The following is a 19,435-nucleotide window of genomic DNA, read 5'->3' on the forward strand; positions in this document are numbered from 1 at the left end:
CTACTGTGTACACATAAGCAACTAGAGTAGCTGCTTTAAACAGATGCATAGTGATAAGCCTCTGCCTTCAGGAGGACAAGTCTGAGGCTGAAAGTCCGTGCTGCACCTCCAGGAGGAACAGAACAGAAGGTGCAGCCCTGTAGAAGAGTGGGACTTTATGTCACATTGGTGTCCCTAAGACTGTGGCCAGCTCTGGAGGCCAGAGTGGTCCCTGACATAAACTACAACAGCCAGGTTCTGCCCTAATTTTCAGGAGCTTCCCTCCCAAGGGCTACCAATGGGCTGCTTTGGAACAGCCGAGAATCCCTGTAGCACTCTACATTATGGCCCTCACCCTCATGCCCCGGCAGCAAGGCTTGTGAGGGGACCAGCTTAGGGTCCCTTAGACTGCTACCCTATGCTGTGCTTGCACTGTAGCATTCTCCTGACCCCTGGGGTAACAGGTCCAGCCAGTGACATGTAGGGTTCAGTCAGCAGGCAGAGTCCCTCCCTGAGCCTTAAAGTGCTGTTCTGAAACAGCTTTGTGAAACAACGTTCTGCACTTATTGTCACTCAGTGATTCCCAGATCCAGCTTTCACAGTTTATGTGTAAAAAGACATGTCTTCTAACTGCAGGCTCAGCAGGCTTACTCTGCACTCTATCCATCTAAGCTGCACTCTATCTGTCACTGTACAGGTATTTACAGTGTTATAGGGGATATGAGGGCATCTGAGGTCAACAAATCTGTATTTAATCAATGCAGATTAAATTAGTACTATTCCGAATCAGCTGAAAATAAGGTTTTATTATAAGTGGAGCTGGTAGTGACTCTTGTTGTGAAGGTTTCCCAGCACTATCCACTATAAACCATCATTTTCAATTCTTATACTTTCCAAATACTAATTGTTTGGACTGGAATTTTCCATGCTTGCTCTTTGCCTCAGGCTGAATTTTTGGGGAAATTAGACCAGAGGGATAATTACATAGCCTTTTGCTAAACTTTTCCATACAGATCCCTGGCAATAATACCACATTGGAAGAGGGCCAGGTACTCATTAGTGCAGATCAATAATGAAGAACAGCACTAATCAATCTGCACGCCTGTGTGATCAGCTGTTTGAAATCTTTGAGCTGAAAATCCCACCTATGTGCATATTACCCATGCACCCCACATTGGGGTCAGCAGTTCACTGCCTACATCCTTCCTGTCTGACACATCCATCTGACACTCTCATTTGATAGTCTTGCAGCAGCTTCTCTCAAGTTTAAAAGAAAATAGAGTCATTTTCACTAATTGTTTATTATTGTGACCAAAAAGAAAAAGATGGGGAACATGGACTTTTTTCCTAAATAGCTGGTTAATATTTTATCACAGCTGAATCAAAACTAAGATTTCATTGTCTCAGTCCCTGATTCAGGAAAGCAATTCAGCATGTGCTTAAGTCCATCCCTTTTCAGGAAAACACTTAAGCATGTTTTAAGCACATTCTTAAGTCCCATTGACTTCAATTCTAGATCTGTCCTTTTTCTCCTCTCTCTTAATTATGATCATTATGATTAAGATATAGAAACTCCAGCTCAGTACCAACAACAAAGTACCGGAGTCAAGTTGTCAAACAGCTTAGCATGTTATCAGTCTGTCAAATCATTGTGCTGGAACTGTTAGAGAACCTGGATAGATCTGTTTTGATGCATCCTGCAAGTACAGCTGGTTTCAGGTTCTGAATGTTTATTTTCTGTTCATTCCCTCTGAAGCATCTGGCACCAGCCACTGTCAGAAGACAGGATACTGGGCTAGATGGATCATTGGTCTGTCCCAGTATGGCCATTCTTATGTCATTCTTGTTTGTCTATAGCTTACTTTTACAGCCTTTGATGTTGAAATGCACTCAAACTGTCGCTGGGACTCAGTCACTGTTCTGAATGGTGGCTCTCCTGGTTCTCCTATAATCGGACAGTATTGTGGAACTACATCTCCTGGGACCATTCAGTCAGGTTCCAACAAGCTAGTGGTGATCTTTAACTCAGACCATTCAGTGCAAGGAGGCGGGTTTTATGCAACATGGACCGCAGAATCTTTAGGTAAGAGGAAAATAATCACTGTCTCATTTGTATACACATAATAATACTTAGCACTTGCATAGCACTCTTCATCCATAGATACAAAACATTTACTATCGCAACCTCTTTAAATAAAATTGTGCTGGAGAATACAAAAAATAGTATATAAAATGTTGCCACCTAACTGAGATGAGTCTGCACTGAAATGGCTAAGTGTTTAAACATTAATTCTGACCTAACAAACTGATATCAAATTTGGATTCATATCCTACTTTCTGATGGCAATCACTGATGGATGATATCCTGTATGAAAGGGGATCTTGTTCATTTTACTCACTGTAGTAGTGTCTAATGTCAGAGATTGCAAGACATTTCCTTTCTGTGACAATATTAATTTCACAACCTTTTGGTTTAAATATTAAACACTAAAGTTACAGTCATGGAACTAGAATAAAATCAGGCTCAAACTAGAGATATGGGGTACAATTTTTAAAAGCTCCTAACTGACATACGAGCCTAAATCTCACTGACTTTCAATGAGAATTAGGGCTTGTCTACATGAACATTAAAGTCGCGGCAAGTTTGGGTGTGAATCTACCCTGCACTAGCCTGCCACTAGTGCTGTCCGTGAGGACACTGTTGATGCACACTAACAGTTTGTTAGTGCACTTCTGTCTACTCAAGGAGACAAAAGTAGAATGTTATAAAGTTTTAGATTGCTCTCTCTCTTCTCTTTTCTACAGAGTTTCTGAAAAAAGCAACAGAGGGTCCTGAATAATTTCAGAGTTTCTGAAATTATTTTGAACCCATAGCTTTAATAAATTATTATTGGAAGCAAAAATATGTTTCAAATTATGTCAACTACATATCAGAATGTGAGCTTCCCTAGAACCATGACTATTCTTCTTTATAAATGAATCACTTAGCATTTATTTTTAAACATGCTGGGCAAAATTCTGTGCTGATTTAACTCCTCCTGCAATCCCACTAAAGTCAGTGGGACTGCCTGAGTTGGAAGGGAAATCAGAATTTTGCCGCAGGTGAACAGATGCAGTTTGAGTAGGATTCACATGTACAGCTGTGCTGTTTAAGTTTTGTAAAGTAAAATGCTGAGGGATCTGGTAATGGGATGAGGTTTCACCTCTAGGACTGATTTGAATGGCTGTGAAAGGAGGAGTGCTTTATTCCAGTGATGGAATGGAGGAGGCTTGCAGAGGCCTTGTTACAGTACAGATTTGATCTTCTCACTTCTGTGTTCCATGTATGAGCAGTGGTCAGTTTTACTTCCCAGATACTTACAGGTGGAACAGAGCTGAGTTAGATGCATAGGGAAGCAAAGGACATGAGAGGAGGAGAAAGGAACAATGTGGTGAAAGAAGAGCCCTCTCCTGAGCATATGCACCCCCACCAGCAGGTAGTACTTCTTCTCTGGTAGCAGGAATAGCAATGGGGGTAAATGAATGTTGGGTCTTTTCTTTCATGCTTCTGCAGCCATAGGCACAGGAAGCACTTGTGGGGGCAGCCACTCACCATCTTCAGGCCCAGCTGAATGCTGTGGGAGTATCAACACCTGAAACATTTTGACCAGCTCTCTTATCTATTTCTGTTTTCCTAGGATGTGGTGGAATCATTCATTCAGATAATGGTACAATCAAATCTCCCCACTGGCCTCAAAATTTCCCCATGAACATCAGATGCACATGGACAATCATTACTCACGAGAGCAAACACTTGGAGATGAGCTTTGATAACAACTTCCAGATCCCCGATAGTAATGGAGAGTGCCAGAGCAGTTATGTGAAGGTAACAGAGCACTGGTAGGAGATCTGTGGTTTGACAGTTTTCAGTGTTTAGTATTAATTACTAAGACTACATTTGTACAATGGTATGATTGACATTTTAAATGCACAAAACCCTGCAAATTCAAAGTTGTGGTTCCCACAACAACATACTAGTAGAGAATCACAATTGATACTTTATAAATATACCTCGCTCTGTGTAAGATGTCAAGGTTGTCTTAATCCTCACTTATATTTTTTTCAATGGCAGCTTAGAGCAACTTGTTTCGAAGGCATTAGAGCAGAGTGGGACATGCTTTGAATTCTTTGTAGTTTAATTTTTTCTCAGCCATTTGGCAGATGTTCTGTGTTTTTGTACTCATTCTCTCCAGAGCCACAATACTCCCACTTGTAATAAAGGGCAAGCATAATTTGACATCGTGTAGGATGCCTTGAGCAGCTCTACAGCCAATGGCTGAGAAGATCTAAATGACATCAATGTTTAAAGCCATAAAAAAATGGCAATTTTGTGTTCTGCCCCATTGAACCACAGCAGTAAATATGTCACTAATAAAGTTTTGTTTCATAAAAAGCAAGTCTTACTGCTGTCCAATGGAGGAGTTGTTGATTAAAAATGGCCAAGCTGATCTGGACGACTATCCTGAGTATTGTTGTATGCAAAGCTTGTGTGGCATGGAAAAAACTATTTGAATGGCCAAGTTAGCCCCTGAGACCAAATGAACAAAGATTTCGGGTGCTCAGCCCATCAAGGGACCTGGTTATCAGAAAAGGCTGAGCACTCATCCTCTGACAATCAATGTATCCCAAATTGGGCACCCAAAAACCAAGGCACTCCAAATTATAATCACTTTGAAAACCTTGGCCTGGATGTGCACTGTTTATACTAATCATGTAGGCATGGACGATTCGTACCTCCCCATACTGGGAGAGTGGGGGGACACATGACTGCCCCACGTGTCTCCTCTGCCCAGTGACCCTTGCACCCTGCCCGGGGCCACCATGCTCTCCCTGTCCCATGTTACCTGCGGGGGGAGGGGAACTCTGTCCTTCTCCCACTGTACCCCCCCCCCCCGGCACATTTGGCCACTCTCCCTGGCAGTTGGGCCCAGGCAGGAAGCTGCTTCTCATACGGCAGAAGCTGGCTGCTCCGGGTCACTGCTCTGTGCAGCACAGCAGCTGCCTGCGAGAGCCAGGCTTGGGAGGTGGTGGGCTGCCCCCTTCCCAGGCCCAACTGTTGGGGACAGGGGCCAAGCAACCCAGAAACATGCCAGGGGGGAGAAAGGACTCCGGCTTGCGTGGCCCTGGTCCCTGGCAGCTGGGTCTGGGGCAGGGGTAGCCCACTGTTGCCCTCTCAGCCAGGCTCTCTCTCAGGCAACCGCCGCACTGCACAGAGCAGCAACCTCGAGCGGCCGGTGTGAGAAGTGTCTGGTCCTGTCCCTTCTGCTTCCCGCCCGGGCCCAGCTGCCCAGGACAGGGGCCAAGCGTGCCAGGGGGCAGGCACAGCAGGAGAAGGACAGAGCCTACCTCACTCCCCTCAGCAGGCCGGTCTGGGGGGACACTTGACCCCACATGTCCCCCTACGTGTCGCTTATGCATTCAAGGGCTCAATGTTGCAAACACCTAGGCACATGAATACCATTATTCACATGCCTAAGTATTTGTGTGGGATCAAACAGTACATGCCTAGTCCTTTGCTAAGATGGCTGTTTACATAGCCATGGCAGTTGTATGTGGCTGATCTCTTCTTCTTCTTCTATCTTGACTTCTTTCTAACATATGAAAGTCTTAATCAAATATTCTTTATTTTCCTTATTTTTTTACTAGACGAGTGGTAAGGAAAAATCCTGTAATCACATTGATTGGAGAAAAATCAGGCATGTTATTGAAATAGAAATCTTAAGAGATTTCAACACATTACATTTGAAATAGGAAGCTAATATTTTCTCATGTAAGCAAACAACATTTGGTTAATATCCTTGGGAAGATACTGAAGTAAATAGAGTGAAATTCAGTAAGGACAACTGCAAAGTACTCCACTTAGGAAGGAACAATCAGTTGCACATATACAAAATGGGAAATGACTGCCTAGGAAGGAAACAGTGAAAAGGATATAGGGGTTATAGTGGATCACAAGCTTAATACAAGTGAATAGTGTAACACTGTTGCAAAAAAAAAAAAAAAAAAAAAAGCAAGCATCATTCTGGGATGTATTAGCAAGAGTGTTGTAAGCAAGACACGAGAAGTAATTCTTCCGCACTACTCCGCTCTGATTAGGCCTCAACTGGAGTACTGTGTCCAGTTCTAGGCACCACATTTCAGGAAAGATGTGAACAAACTGAAGAAAATCCAGAGAAGAGCAACAAAAAATGATTAAAGGTCTAGAAAACATGACCTATGAGGAAAGATTGAAAACATTGGATTTGTTTAGTCTGGAGAAGAGAAGACAAAGGGGGGACATGATAACAGTTTTCAAGTACACAAAAGATTGTTACATGGAGGAGTGTGAAAAATTGCTCTCCTTAACTTCTGAGGATAGAACAAGAAGCAATGGCGGGGGCGGGACCTTCCGCTGCCTAGGGCGGCAAAAAAGCTGGCGGCGCTCCTGTAGATGACCTATTGAAGTCCCTTCCAGTCTTACACTTCTATGATTCAGCAAAGAACTAAAGCACCTGCTTAACTTCAAGCTTTAAGCATGTGTCTGGTTTTACAAATATGCTTAAATCACATTCACTTAAATGGGATTTAAACATGTGTTTAAAGTTAAGTCATTGCTTAAGTGCTTACCTGACATGGGTTGGACTTACCTGCTTAAAGTTAAGCATGCATATGATTTTCCTGAATTGAGGCCCTAACTAGCCTTAAAATTATTACTCATAATGTTGTTTGCAGTGTTGTTGTAGCCATGCTGGGCCAAAGATATTGGAAAGACAAGGTGGATTAGATAATATCTTCTATTGAACCAACTTCTCTTGGTGAAAGATAAGCTTTCAAGCTTACCCAGAGCTCTTCTTCAGGTGTGGGAAAGGTACTCCTAGTGTCACAAGTAAACACAAGGTGGAACAGATTGTTAAGTGTAAGAAGTGAACACACTTGGCAAAGAGATCATTCAGGGTGAATTGGGCAGTTAACACCTTGCAGTCTTAGGACAAAGGAAGGTTAGTGTGTTATAGATTGTTATAGTGAGCCATAAATCTGGTATCTTTATTGAGTTCATGATTTTTAGCGTCTAGCGAAGTTATGAATTTAAGCTCCCAGTGTCATCCTTTGAAAGTGTTGTGCAGTTTCCTTTGAGTACAAAGACTAAGAAGTCAGATATAGAGTGATGGTTTTGTGAACAGTGTTTGCCCACAGGTGATATGGTGTCTTTGTCTTATTTTTCTGTGTGAGTTCATTCGAGAGTATAGTGATTGTCTCACTTCACCCACATTGTTATCAAGGCAGTTTAGTGCACTGGATGAGGTACACCACATGTTATGATAGGCATGTTTAGGACCCAGGAATCTTGAAAGCTGTGATAGTGGAGGGTATTGATCATCATAGCAGTGGAAATATGTCTGCAGATTTTGTATCTCTTGTTCTGGCAGGGCCTGGTACCACTTTGAGTTGATGTGTCTTGGTCTGTGGGGAGCTTGCTTCTGATGATGAACTTGGTGAGGTTGGGGGTTGTGTGAAGGCCAGAAGAGGGAGTATGAGAAGGATTTCTTTCAGAAGTGGTCCCCATCAAGTATGATTTATAATTGTTTACTGGTATGTCTGGTATTTTATAGAAAATACTATAATAATCCTTAATATGCCTTTTCTTATGGCATGCATGCCATATATTCCATTACTTCAACTTCCTGTATAACTTGAACGTGTCATTAAACAAATGAATACAATGTAATAGGAGAACAAACTTATTTTTGGACTGGAGAGTCCGAATATTAATTATCTGAAGCTTCTGAATTGGAGCCTATATATTACTCTAGCATCTTAACTTAAATTCTGGTCTACTCTTATTGGCGGAGAGAGTACATTCAGTAATTTATTGTAAACATGGGTGTTAATTTATACTTCAATTGGCAAAGATAAAATAAGGGTAAGAATTATTGCATGTGAAATGTTTTATATCCAGGGTCTTCGCTAAATTGGCTCACATTCTAAGTTCCCTCTAAGCTGCTTGACCATGTAGCGGGCTATCAAGGGCCATGCAGGCAGGGAGAGGAGCTCCTACCTCAGCCCAGCCCCCCCTTCTGGAGCTGCCGCTGCCAGGGCAAGGTGCTCTTCCCCCAGCCCCACCGGAGCTGCTGCAGCGAGAGAGGGCTGGGAGGAGTCTTCTCTCCCCTCTGAAGCCCTGGGAAAGCCTGCACCCCAAACCCCTCATCCCCAGAGCCCACACCCCCAGCCAGAACCTTCAGCCCCCTGCACCTCAACCCTCTTCCCCAGCCCTGAGCCCCTTCCTGTACCCCTGTACCCCAAAGCCCTCGTCCCCAGCCCCACCCCAAAACCTTCACTCCCAGCCAGAGCCCTCACCCCCCACACCCCATCCCTCTGCCCCACACTCCAAACCCCTCAGCTCCACCCCTGCCACACATCACCTCCATATTGGTGCACATAACAAAATTCATTCCACACATGAACATAAAAAATTAGAGGGAATACTGTCACATCCTAATGCTTTTTAGGTAATGTGGAAGATACTTGTATATTTGTAACTTCCTTGAGGGACAGGTAAACTGTAATTCACAATAATATATTCACACTGACTGCAGGGAGTTTGAAAATACTAACTCATCCCCATCCTGGATCTGTCAGGTGCTGAGAGAAAATAACGATGAAGAAGCAGTAGCTTTGCTGGCCACAGGATGTGGAAGTACAGCTCCTGGGTCTGTTGTTGCTCCCAGCAATGTGATAACTACAGTGTTCCAGTCTCAGGATACCCCTGGGCGTGGCTTCTCTGCATCTTTCATAAGCAGTAAGTGACATTTAAAGCCAGGAGGCCACTATAAGTCAGTCCACTTTGGATTAGCTGCAAACATTGTTACCTACCACTATTTCAAGGCCTTAGTTCAGCAAAGCTCTGAAGCATGCGCCTAAGCATGTCACTAATCCTATTGGAGTCAATGGAGTCATGCTTGAAGTTAGGCAGATGCTTAAGAACATCACTGAATGAGGGCCTAAGTGAGGTGGTCAATATAGCTTTAAACAAGCTATTTGGAAAATAGGGTTCTAGGATCCTTGGGGAAGGAACCCCTTTGTATTTCTTTTCTTCCCAATATTTTTGACTCCTTTGTCTAAGACTAGAACAGCTTGTGTTGCTACCCTTAGTAATGTATTCCATGCTCTGCATATGAACTACTCTCAGGAGGAACTTCTTTCAGCATCTGCTCTTTCCTTGATTTTATTGTTGCATTTCCCACTGGCTTAAATGGCATTAATTTATATATCCTCTCCTTTGCCTTTAGAAAAGCATAGTCTTCAGTAGGGTAAAACCAACTGGAAGTGTAGGAGGTATTGTCTTGATAAAACAAGATTAATTTTTCTGGTGAGCTGCCAAAGCAACCCCTCTATGAACCAGTTTCCCTCCACTTGAGTCAGGATAAATTCAGCAGGAAAATGTGTGTTAAAGCGATTATAACACTGAGCCAAAATGTAAAAGAATCCACAATCATAATAGATTTTTTGTGCTTATAACATAAGAACTGATCTGCATCTGGTACATTTTATGGGGTCAGTTATTGCCATACAGTTGACTTAGGGCCAGATCCTGCTCCCATTAGAGCCAGTGGCAAAACTCTAAGCGAAGGTAATGGCCCATATTTTCCCATCTTGTAAATAATTCATAATTTGGTACCAGCATATGAATATTCATTTGCAGTGATCATACGCTGAAAACAGCTCTTTAATTTTAAGTCTGTTAATTTTCACATGCCTACAGCCAGAAAAAATACACCAGGTTAGGAAGGCTTTTGGAGTTGGAAGAAATTACTGGTACCCACTCCATTAGCACAGGACTGGGACCCAAGGGAGCTGGGCTCTATTGCTAGCGCTGCCTGTAGCCTGCTGGGTGACGTTGGGCAATCACTTTGTTGCTCTGTGCCTCTGCTTCTCCATCTGTAAAATAGAGCTAATGATACTGACCTTCTTGGTAAAGCTTTGGGATCTACTGATGAAAACCATTATGTAAGAGCTAGGCTGCTCCCAGGCACTCAGGGTGGTACATCATGTTCCACTCTCCATGCCTCATCAGCTTTGCAGTTCAATGCAGGTTGAGGGCGATGGGGTGGACAATGATCCTGTCTTACTCCTGTCCCTCTTCAGCTATCTTATAATCTCAGGGACGCTAGGCAGGAATAGTTACTGTGCTTCCCATTGGGACTATTATTACTCTTGTACAGGGACTTCTGTAGGACCTGGCCATCTCCCCAGCACACGAAAGGGGGAAAAGATCCTTACACCTGCTCCTCGCCCAACTCATATTGGGGCAAGGCACAGTCTTACCCTGTGCTCATTGATTCTGTCATTGTTAAAATAGAAACTAAACATTATGTTGCTACATAGACTCACTACGGTTATTCTTATTTGCAGGATGTGGAGTAAATTTCACCGGCCCTGCAGGTCGCATTGTCTCTCCTAACTACCCCAGCCAGTATGACAACAACTTGAATTGCAATTATATCATAGATGGGGGACCTCAGTCATTTGTCATCCTACAGTTTGAGACTTTCCAGTTGGAATGTAAGTGCTTGATTTTTAAATATCTCCAGTATGTTATACAGACTGTCAAGCTATTCTCCCATATGGAAAATAATTATTTAAATTCAGGACCCCATTTTGCAAACTATTTACTGGCAAACTTGATTTGTTTGGAGGTTTGGTGCAGTTCAGAAAAAATGTCCAAAATAGTAGAAGCTTATCTGAAGCTGGAAATCTGGTAAGAATTAGTGGTTAGAAATATGAAAATGACCATCAGGAATTTTTGGTTTTGTTCCTAGTTTTGCCACTGACTGTGTGACCTTGGCCAAGTCACGACACTTAATTGTTCTGTGCCTCAATTTCCCACATCTGTAAAATGGATACAGTTATACTTATTGTGCAAGGCTATAGTCAAAGCTAATTAATGTTTGTAAAATGTTTTGTGATCTTCAGGTGAAAGGCATTATGAAAGTTGAAAGTGGTGCTATTATTTATTAATTAGCAATACTGTCTCTTCAGAATTTAGCCAGGTGAGAAATACTTGGCACTATTGAATTCAATGACAAAACTCCCATTGACTCCCAGGATTTCAGCCCAGAAGTGTTGTCCCAGTACAGTAGAATCCTGATTGAGCCACACCATTTGCGCAGACCTCATATTTTGAGATGACCTGGAATTTGGATCATTGGGAGTCATTTGAACAAGCTGTTATATAGGGTGGTTTGGATAATCTGCTTTCTACTGTACTTCTGCTTTTGGCTGAAACCATGAAGTTAGGAGGTGAACAAATTTTGCTTTTTTAAAAAATGTTTTGGAATTATTTTGGACCGCAACAAAAATTGAGCTCTTTTTAAAATTTGAGTTTGGGGCAAAGATTTGGTTCAGCTGTGGTCTTTGTCTAAAATAGTTTGCTCATCTCCAGTTCAAATATAACCGAATACTTTGTGAAATAGGGGAAGAGCTCATCAAAATAGAAGCAATCAAACATTTAAATGATTACCTGTAATAAAAATAAATCTTGGTCCTTCTGAAAAAAATTGAAACATTAAAACCAAATGCCGTCCATTTCCACATCTTTGATTATATTAGTTTTTTTCCCTCCAGTGAAATATTCAGCTTCAGCATTTGCTTAAATTATAATTTGTCTTTAAGGGTATTGGAACATTTAGATCAAATTAAAATATATATTCAATTTGAAGGTTTTTTTTGTATAAAAAGGCATTCAGAAAATATACTTGCAATCAATATTGATTAAAAACTTGAGGTAAAGAGATAAGTAATATAGACCTTGTGATAAACTATACATGTCAAATATTTATTTGGGTCACTTTACTGCAGGTCTGATTTGCTTTGTTGTTATCTTTATCAGTGTACACAAATACAAAATCCTTAGTCATTTGAAGGCAAGAAATTAGGATATGAGCAAGAGAACATCTGGTGGTAAAAGAGGAAGTTTGTCAACCACCAGAAGCTGTTTATAAATTTGTTTTCACAAGGATCTTAACAATAAAATGTAACTTTGATCGCCTTCTAATAGCAGAGTAACATTGCCTGTGTTTAAATTTAAAATGAAAGAAGAATTGTAGTCCCTGATTTTGCAATCTCTTCAGCACATACTTACATTTATGCACAAGTAGTCCCACTGAACAATGGGACTGCTCACATGTAAAATTAATCATGTGCCTAAGGGTTTGCAGGATTAGGTCCTTAGTTCTTTTTTACAGATGCAGGTTAAATTCAGTTCTGGCATAAGCATTCCCAATTATATTGGACTCAATGGAGTCTAGCTGAATTTGGCCATTAAACCCATTTTACACACACAGTTCAGATGTTCCTGATTGGGTACTTAAAAGTTTAGATAGATTTTAATCATTGTAACTTAGTAGCTATTTCACCATTGGAAACAAAACTTGTTTTAACATAGTGAAATATTTTATTGGAGAACTGAATCTAAGGAGACAGTTTTCAAACTAGTGCCTGTAAAGCACACATCTCATTTACTTTAATCTGTCGAAATATCTCTTTTCGGAGAACCATAGAGTAGGAGGCAATAGGGTAAAGTGGAATAACACATATGTCCTGCTAGCAAATAAGATCTTTTCATTAGATAAAATCATAGATTTCTATGGAAGAAGTAGTGTGTTTTCTGATATTGCATAGGAGGTGAAGAGACAATACTGACTACAAGGGATCCTTTGGTAGAAGAATTTCCAAATGACCAACTCAGGCCATAGCAATTTTCAGTGTTTGGACTTGGAGTCTGAATAAGCTTCCTGTAAAGAAGGTTTGCCAGGTTCCTGTTCAGCCTATCATCCTAAGCAATAAAGCAATTAAAGAGAAGGGGAAGGACACCCAAATGGGATTGCATTGGATGGAAATGTGTGTCAATTTCATGATCAAAACATGATAGCACTAACCAGTATTTCTTCTTGGTAGCTAGGAGTCTGTGCTATTCTCCACTCACTCTCTTCATCCTAAACTACATCTGTGTGATAGAGCAAATCTGGTTACAGAGCCTCATTTTTACTCTAGTCTTATGAGTGAAATTTCATTGTCTACTATTAGCTTCTTTTATTCTTGTTTCCCTTTGCTATTTTATTTTAATGTCAAGCACAAAGTTTTTTGTGCATTTGTCTGCTTGGTGCCAGTGGCACGCAGATACTATATTCTATAGAAGATGCATATTCTCTCTACTCTTTTCCTGCATCTGGGCTTGTAGGTCTGGGCTACTTTAAATTATTGAAAATAGGTAAGAATCCTTGTCCATAAACAATGGAATTATCTAAAGGTAGTTACTCAGATCCAACCTTTTGTTTGCAATCCTAATACAAGTAGAACCTTCTTTTAAGTATATCCTTAATGGTAGCATTTGATAGCATAGTATTAAAGTGCTAAAACACATTAATTCTCTCCAGGTATCAGGCAGTCTTCCAGGGAATTCTGAGTACCATGAATACTTTGTTGAAATCATATAAAATAAGTGGGAGAAAGTTCCTACAACATTTAATCTAATTTTGTTAGACTATGTGGATCTCTTTCTAGACAAAGCAACCACACTGTCTCATCATGTCATCCCAAACAATTATTTATTGGCTTGTTTCTTGTTTTTTTTTTAATCTTAAATGCTGAAGTTATAATTTTGCAATATGTAAAAAGGTTGCTGGTCCATTTTGGAATCTTCCACATCTGTTTTCTCAATTATTACAAGGCACTTCAGAAAATGCATTTTGCAATATCTTATTTTGAAAGAAGAGATTTTTAAAAGACTGTTGTAATTATTCACTTTTGAAATAGCAGAGAGGTTATTTGGTTTGAATTGGCTAGCTTATTAGTAATGGAGTAGAATTCTGTATTATAATAATAGCAACAACAATGCATAGGAGCCCCAATTATGGATCAGAACCCCATTGTGCTAGGTGCTGTACAAACACAGAACACAAAGATGGTCCCTCCCTCAGAGAACTTACAGTCTAAGTATAAGACAAGAGACAGATATAGACAGACCAATGGGGAGTGCCAGGAAACAATACTGGTTAGCACACTAGGCTGGGGTCTCAGAGGAGAGTTTTCAAGAGGATAATGATTTAGTTTTGTAAATAATTATGAGAAGCTCCTTCCAAGCATGAAGAGCATCATGGGGGAAAGCCTACAGGTGCTTGTTTGAACAATTAATAATTGGACAATGGAGACAGGAGTCAATGAGTGATGATAGGCAGGGTGGGAATAGGCAGTGAAAAAGACAAGTAGCCTATGTTCCATGTAATGGAGAAGAGGTAGTTGGTGGACAGTTGCAAAGAGAAGGGGGTGAAATCCTCAAACCAATGGGTTTAGCCGCCAGGGCCAGCCTTAAAACTTGCTGGGGCCCAGGGCTGAAGCCAAAGCCCAAGGGCTTCAGCCCAAGCTGGTGGGGCTTGGAATTTGGTCCCACCCCTCCACCTGGGGTGGCAGGGCTCAGGCCCCAGCCCTACGCCAGCCTGGGTCATGTAGTAATTTTTGTTGTCAGAAGGGGGTTGCGGTGCAATGAAGTTTGAGAACTGCTGGTAGGAAAATGATCTTTATGGCAGAATTCTGAATGGATAGGAGGGGACAAGACTGTACTTTTCCAGGCCAGAGAAAAGGATGTTGCAGTAAGTGAGACACGAGATGATGAGAGCCTGGATAAGTTTTAGGTGTGTGGATGGATAGGAAAAATTGTATCTTAAAGACTTTATACAGAAAGAATCAGCAGGATTTATATGTAGTGTGGATATGAGCACCTAGGGAGAGGTTTGAGTCAAGGATGATGTCTGGGTCACAGGCCTGACAGGAAGGATGGTGGTGGTGTGTTGTCCACCATGATCAAGAAAGAAGTTGGGGGGGGGGGCAAGAGGTTGGTGGGAGGAGAGATTAAGAGCTCCATTCTAGCCATGTTGAGCTTGACATCCACAAGGAGATGTCAGCAGGGCCGGCTCTGGCTTTTTTGCCGCCCCAAGCAAAAAAAAAAAAAAAAAAAAATCGGGGCGGCCAGAATGGCAAAGCAAAAAAAAACCCCTGTGGCGTGGCCAGAGTGGCAAAGCAGGAAAAAAAAAAAAAACGTGGGAGGGCGGCCAGAGCCAGGGTGACTCCCTGCGCTGCAGACGTGCCCTGGGTAGCGAGGGGAGAGAGAGAAGGGGGGCGGCCAGGGCTTCAGCGGGAAGCTTGCCATGCAGCCCCGACCGCTGCGCTGCCTGCCGGGAGGGCTCCACACCACTCCGGTCAGTGGGGAGGGAAGGATGTGGGCTGCCCTGCCGGGCTTGCTACAGACCTGGCACCAGCTGGGGCAGACAGAGCGCGCAGCCTGCTCCCCTCCTCCGCGCTGCCACCCCCTATAGGACGGCCGGATCAGCGAACAAAAACAAACAAAAAAAGCAGCCGTGCCACCCTAGGATTGGGCGGAATGCCGCCCCGAAGAATCTGACGTCCCAAGCACAAGCTTGGTTGGCTGGTGCCTGGAGCCAGCCCTGGATGTCAGAGAAAGAGGCTAAGATTTTCCTTTGATCAGGAGACAGGTCTGGAACAGAGAGGCTGATTTGTGAATCGTCCACATAGTTGAATTTGTGTTTGTGGATGAGATTAGGCAGAGGTAAGGTATAGAGGGAGAAGAGAAGTAGACCTAAGACAGATCTCTGTTGACCCCCTCACCCCATGGACATCTGGAGGGTGATGAGGAGGTCCTCTGAAGGACACACTGAAGAAGCGATTAAAGAAGTAGGAGGAGAATCAGAAGAAGGAAGAGTTACGGAAACCAAGGGAGACAACATTTCATAGAATCATGAATCGTACAATATCAGGGTGGGAAGGGACCTCAGAAGGTCATCTTGTTCAACCCCCTGCTCAAAGCAGGACCAATTCCCAACTAAATCATCCCAGCCAGGGCTTTGTCAAGCCTGACCTTAAAAACCTCTAAGGAAGGAGATTCCACCACCTTCCTAGGTAACCCATTCCAGTGCTTCACCACCCTCCTGGTGAAAAAGTTTTTCCTAATATCCAACCTAAACCTCCCCCTCTGCAACTTGAGACCATTACTCCTTGTTCTGTCATCAGGTACCACTGAGAACAGTCTAGCTCCATCCTCTTTGGAACCCCCTTTCAGGTAGTTGAAAGCAGCTATCAAATCTCCCCTCATTCTTCTCTTCTGCAGAAGAAACAATCCCAGTTCCCTCAGCCTCTCCTCGTAAGTCATGTGCTCCAGACCCCTAATCATTTTTGTTGCCCTCCGCTGGACTCTTTCCAATTTTTCCACATCCTTCTTGTAGTGTGGGGCCCAAAACTGGACACAGTACTCCAGATGAGGCCTCACCAATGTTGAATAGAGGGGAACGATCACGTCCCTCGATCTGCTGGCAGTGCCCCTACTTATACAGCCCAGAATGCTGTTAGCCTTCTTGGCAACAAGGGCATACACATTTCAAGAAGAGGAGCATGGTCAGCTGTGTCAAAGGTGTCCAGCAGGTCAAGGAGGATGAGGATGGAGTACTGGATTTGAGCTTGGGCTAGGAAGAGGTCTCAGAGACTTTGGCAAAAAGTTTCAGTGAAGGATACTGGACAGGAACCAGATAGGGTAGGGGCTAGGCTGGAACTGGAGGATGTGAACTCCAGGCAGCATGCCTGTAATAGGGTTGCTCCCTCCAGGGTGCCCCTCATAGTTGGAGGTGGCTCTACAGAAACCTCTTCCTCAGTTTCCCTCTTCTCAAACCTCTGTAGTCCAAAGACCTCCAGAGTTGGTGGAAAGGTTTGGGTAGGCTTCCTTGCTCTGGCTGCCTCTGTCTGTGAACCAGAGGCCCTCGTCCTGGGGCTGGGTCACAAATAATTCCCTGGGGTCAGGAATCCACAGCCCTCCTCTCAGATCTGAGGTAAAGCATAAGGAATTTCTCCTTCCTGAGATCAAGAGTTGACTGGCCCACCTTCTAGGGCTAGGGTGCAATTCCTGCCAGCTGCAAGCATTAGTCTGCTTCTCTCCAGCTGTCCCCTGTTTCCCACTCAGCCCTTTTATCCTGGAGAGATCAGCAGGCAGACTTCCTCCTCCTGCTAGCATCTCCCTGTTATAAGAGACAGAAGGCAGCATTTATACTGCCTTCCTTCCCAGGGTTCATCATGGTTGGCTGGGAGAGAGAGAAGTCCTGCCTCACCTTGCACTACAGGGATGCTGGTTTCAGCCCCTTAAAGAGACAGTGGTCTGGGTTTTCCCCTAACCACTAATTCCTGGGGCTGTTTCCTTTCTTCCCACACTGGCTTCAGCCATTTCTCAGGCCTTTTGTTCCAGCATTCCTGGGATGGCATCTTCTGACCCCCTTGGTTAAAGGGCCAGTATTCAGTGAGCTTGAAGACAAAAGGGAGACAGGAGATGGGGCAGTATTTGGAGAGGCAAGTGGGGTCAAAGTGGGTTTTTTAAAATGGAAGAGACTAAAGCATGTTTATATTGTGAGTGGGAAAAGCCAGAGGAGAGTGAGAGGTTAAGGAGGAGAGTAAGGAAGAGGATGAGTGTCCATGAGGGCGATTAAGAGATAACCAGTGCTGCTAACAATGCTCAGTAATGAAGTGCCTTCTGATGCTGGCTCTGGCTACTGCACATTCAAGACTAGATCCCTGAGCCTTGTACCTGTGCTTATAGGCCACCCAACTTACTCTTTCCACCATTGCATCTGAAATCGGCACAGTCCATCATAATTATGTTGCGACAGGACTTATTGTATGAAACTCATTTTCCCTGGAATCTTTTTCATTTCAGCCTTCCCTTTTAAAAAAGCACCTTAGAACTGTTCTTTTCCCCAAAGTGTTTCTAGATTGACCATTGAATTGCCTTCTCCCTGAGTCTTCCTTTTTTTAAAAAATTGCCCCTTATTCTCATTTGTTTTTAAGAGCATGATATTGCATTTATATGCGGTTTGTTTTATCCTATTCTGCAGCATCCCAGCTGTCTGGGTGGGGTATAGGGGGGTCAGTTTGGGGTTTTGTTTGTTTTTAATTAGTTAACATGTACAAGCTGCCTGCTTCTTCTACATTTGTTTTTAATTTCTATAAAGTAGAACAGCTTTTTTTTTTTTTTTTTTTAAATAATGGAGATATCCTATCTCCTAGAACTGGAAGGGATCTTGAAAGGTCATCAAGTCCAGCCCCCTGCCTTCACTAGCAGGACCAAGTACTGATTTTGCCCTAGATCCCCCTCAAGGATTGAACTCACAACCCTGGCTTTAGCAGGTCAATGCTCAAACCACTGAGCTATCCCTCCCCCCCTCAAACACAGGAGAATGATTCATAACAGATATAGGAGACCAAGGTTCAGTGCTCACTTCTGAATTCAGTAGAGTATGGTCTTGAACTGTGGTCCCCCCAACAGCCCACGTAAATAGCCTAACCACAAGGCTATCAGCTCTTTTGGGATGTGGGGCTCATTTTCTCCTGTTCCATTATATAAAGAATTTAATACTCAATGGGTCAGAGAGACTGATTCTATTGTCTAGTGTATACGGCACTGTTGTGATGATTGAGCTTGTAAATTTACTCTAATTGTGAGCTCAGTTGTAAAAAATACATAAACATTTATAAGATGATACAATAACCTATAAAAACAAATTTTGATGGAAAAATAGGTCAAGCTGTTTTCAGTAATTAATGTTATAAACAGGTGCAAGAAAACCAGACTAAATTAGTCCAAACAAAAAGGCCAAATTGATACAATTCAACAATTATGTTGAAATCATGCTTGGTAAAAACAAAAAAAGTAAAACCAGAAATTAATGCATCAGATGTTAGGAAATAAACGATTCCATCCATCACTTCCTTTCTTGGTCCATAAAGAAAAAATTTGGAGGAGAATATGGAAGAACTGACAGACTACTGGCATGAGCTTCACCACCATGGCTGCCTTCCAGACTTTCTTCATGCTAATCCTAAGGGATGTCTTGACCAGACCAGACCAGAGAGAGGGACCCAGCCGCCATCACCACTCCTACCAATTCCAGTTGAATCCCAAATATCACCTGAGATGAAACAGGATCTGACTTGAACAATAGCAGCAACAACGGCTCTTGCCCATCTCAACTAATTTCTCTTTTTCTCCAAAGGGACAGTTATTACCATCTTTGATGCTATCTAAGAGACCGTCAGATAAGGGGGTTTTCCTTCTAAAATCTCTCAATAGCTAAAGAGAGAGGGACACAGAAAAGATCACCTCTACTGGCTTCCACTAAATTACAAACTCCACCTGGCATAAAATGGGATCGGACTTTAACAGCAAAAGTAAAATCTTAAGTACTTTCTCTTTTACCCAAAAGGACAGTTATTAACATCTCTAATACCATTCAAGAGACGATCAACAAGGGTTCCCCCCATCCCATCTAAAAAACTCTTTCCAGCTAAAGGGAAAGGGGAAAAAAAGTCATTAAAATTAACGCCTTAACAC

At 42.6% G+C, this 19,435-nt stretch overlaps 1 protein-coding gene across 1 annotated transcript in view; it reads left to right on the forward strand.

The window, feature by feature from the left end:
• The window catches only part of CUBN (cubilin), a 219,340-nt gene that overhangs the window by 168,948 nt on the left and 30,957 nt on the right, over positions 1-19,435 (forward strand). Inside the window, exons 53-56 of the mRNA XM_034760353.1 lie at positions 1,837-2,062; positions 3,657-3,844; positions 8,635-8,794; positions 10,408-10,557. Coding sequence (XP_034616244.1) covers positions 1,837-2,062; positions 3,657-3,844; positions 8,635-8,794; positions 10,408-10,557 — 724 coding nt within the window. The remainder of the gene's footprint in view (positions 1-1,836; positions 2,063-3,656; positions 3,845-8,634; positions 8,795-10,407; positions 10,558-19,435) is intronic.

Source organism: Trachemys scripta, chromosome 2 (genome assembly GCF_013100865.1).
Source record: "Trachemys scripta elegans isolate TJP31775 chromosome 2, CAS_Tse_1.0, whole genome shotgun sequence".
NCBI lineage: Eukaryota > Metazoa > Chordata > Testudines > Emydidae > Trachemys > Trachemys scripta.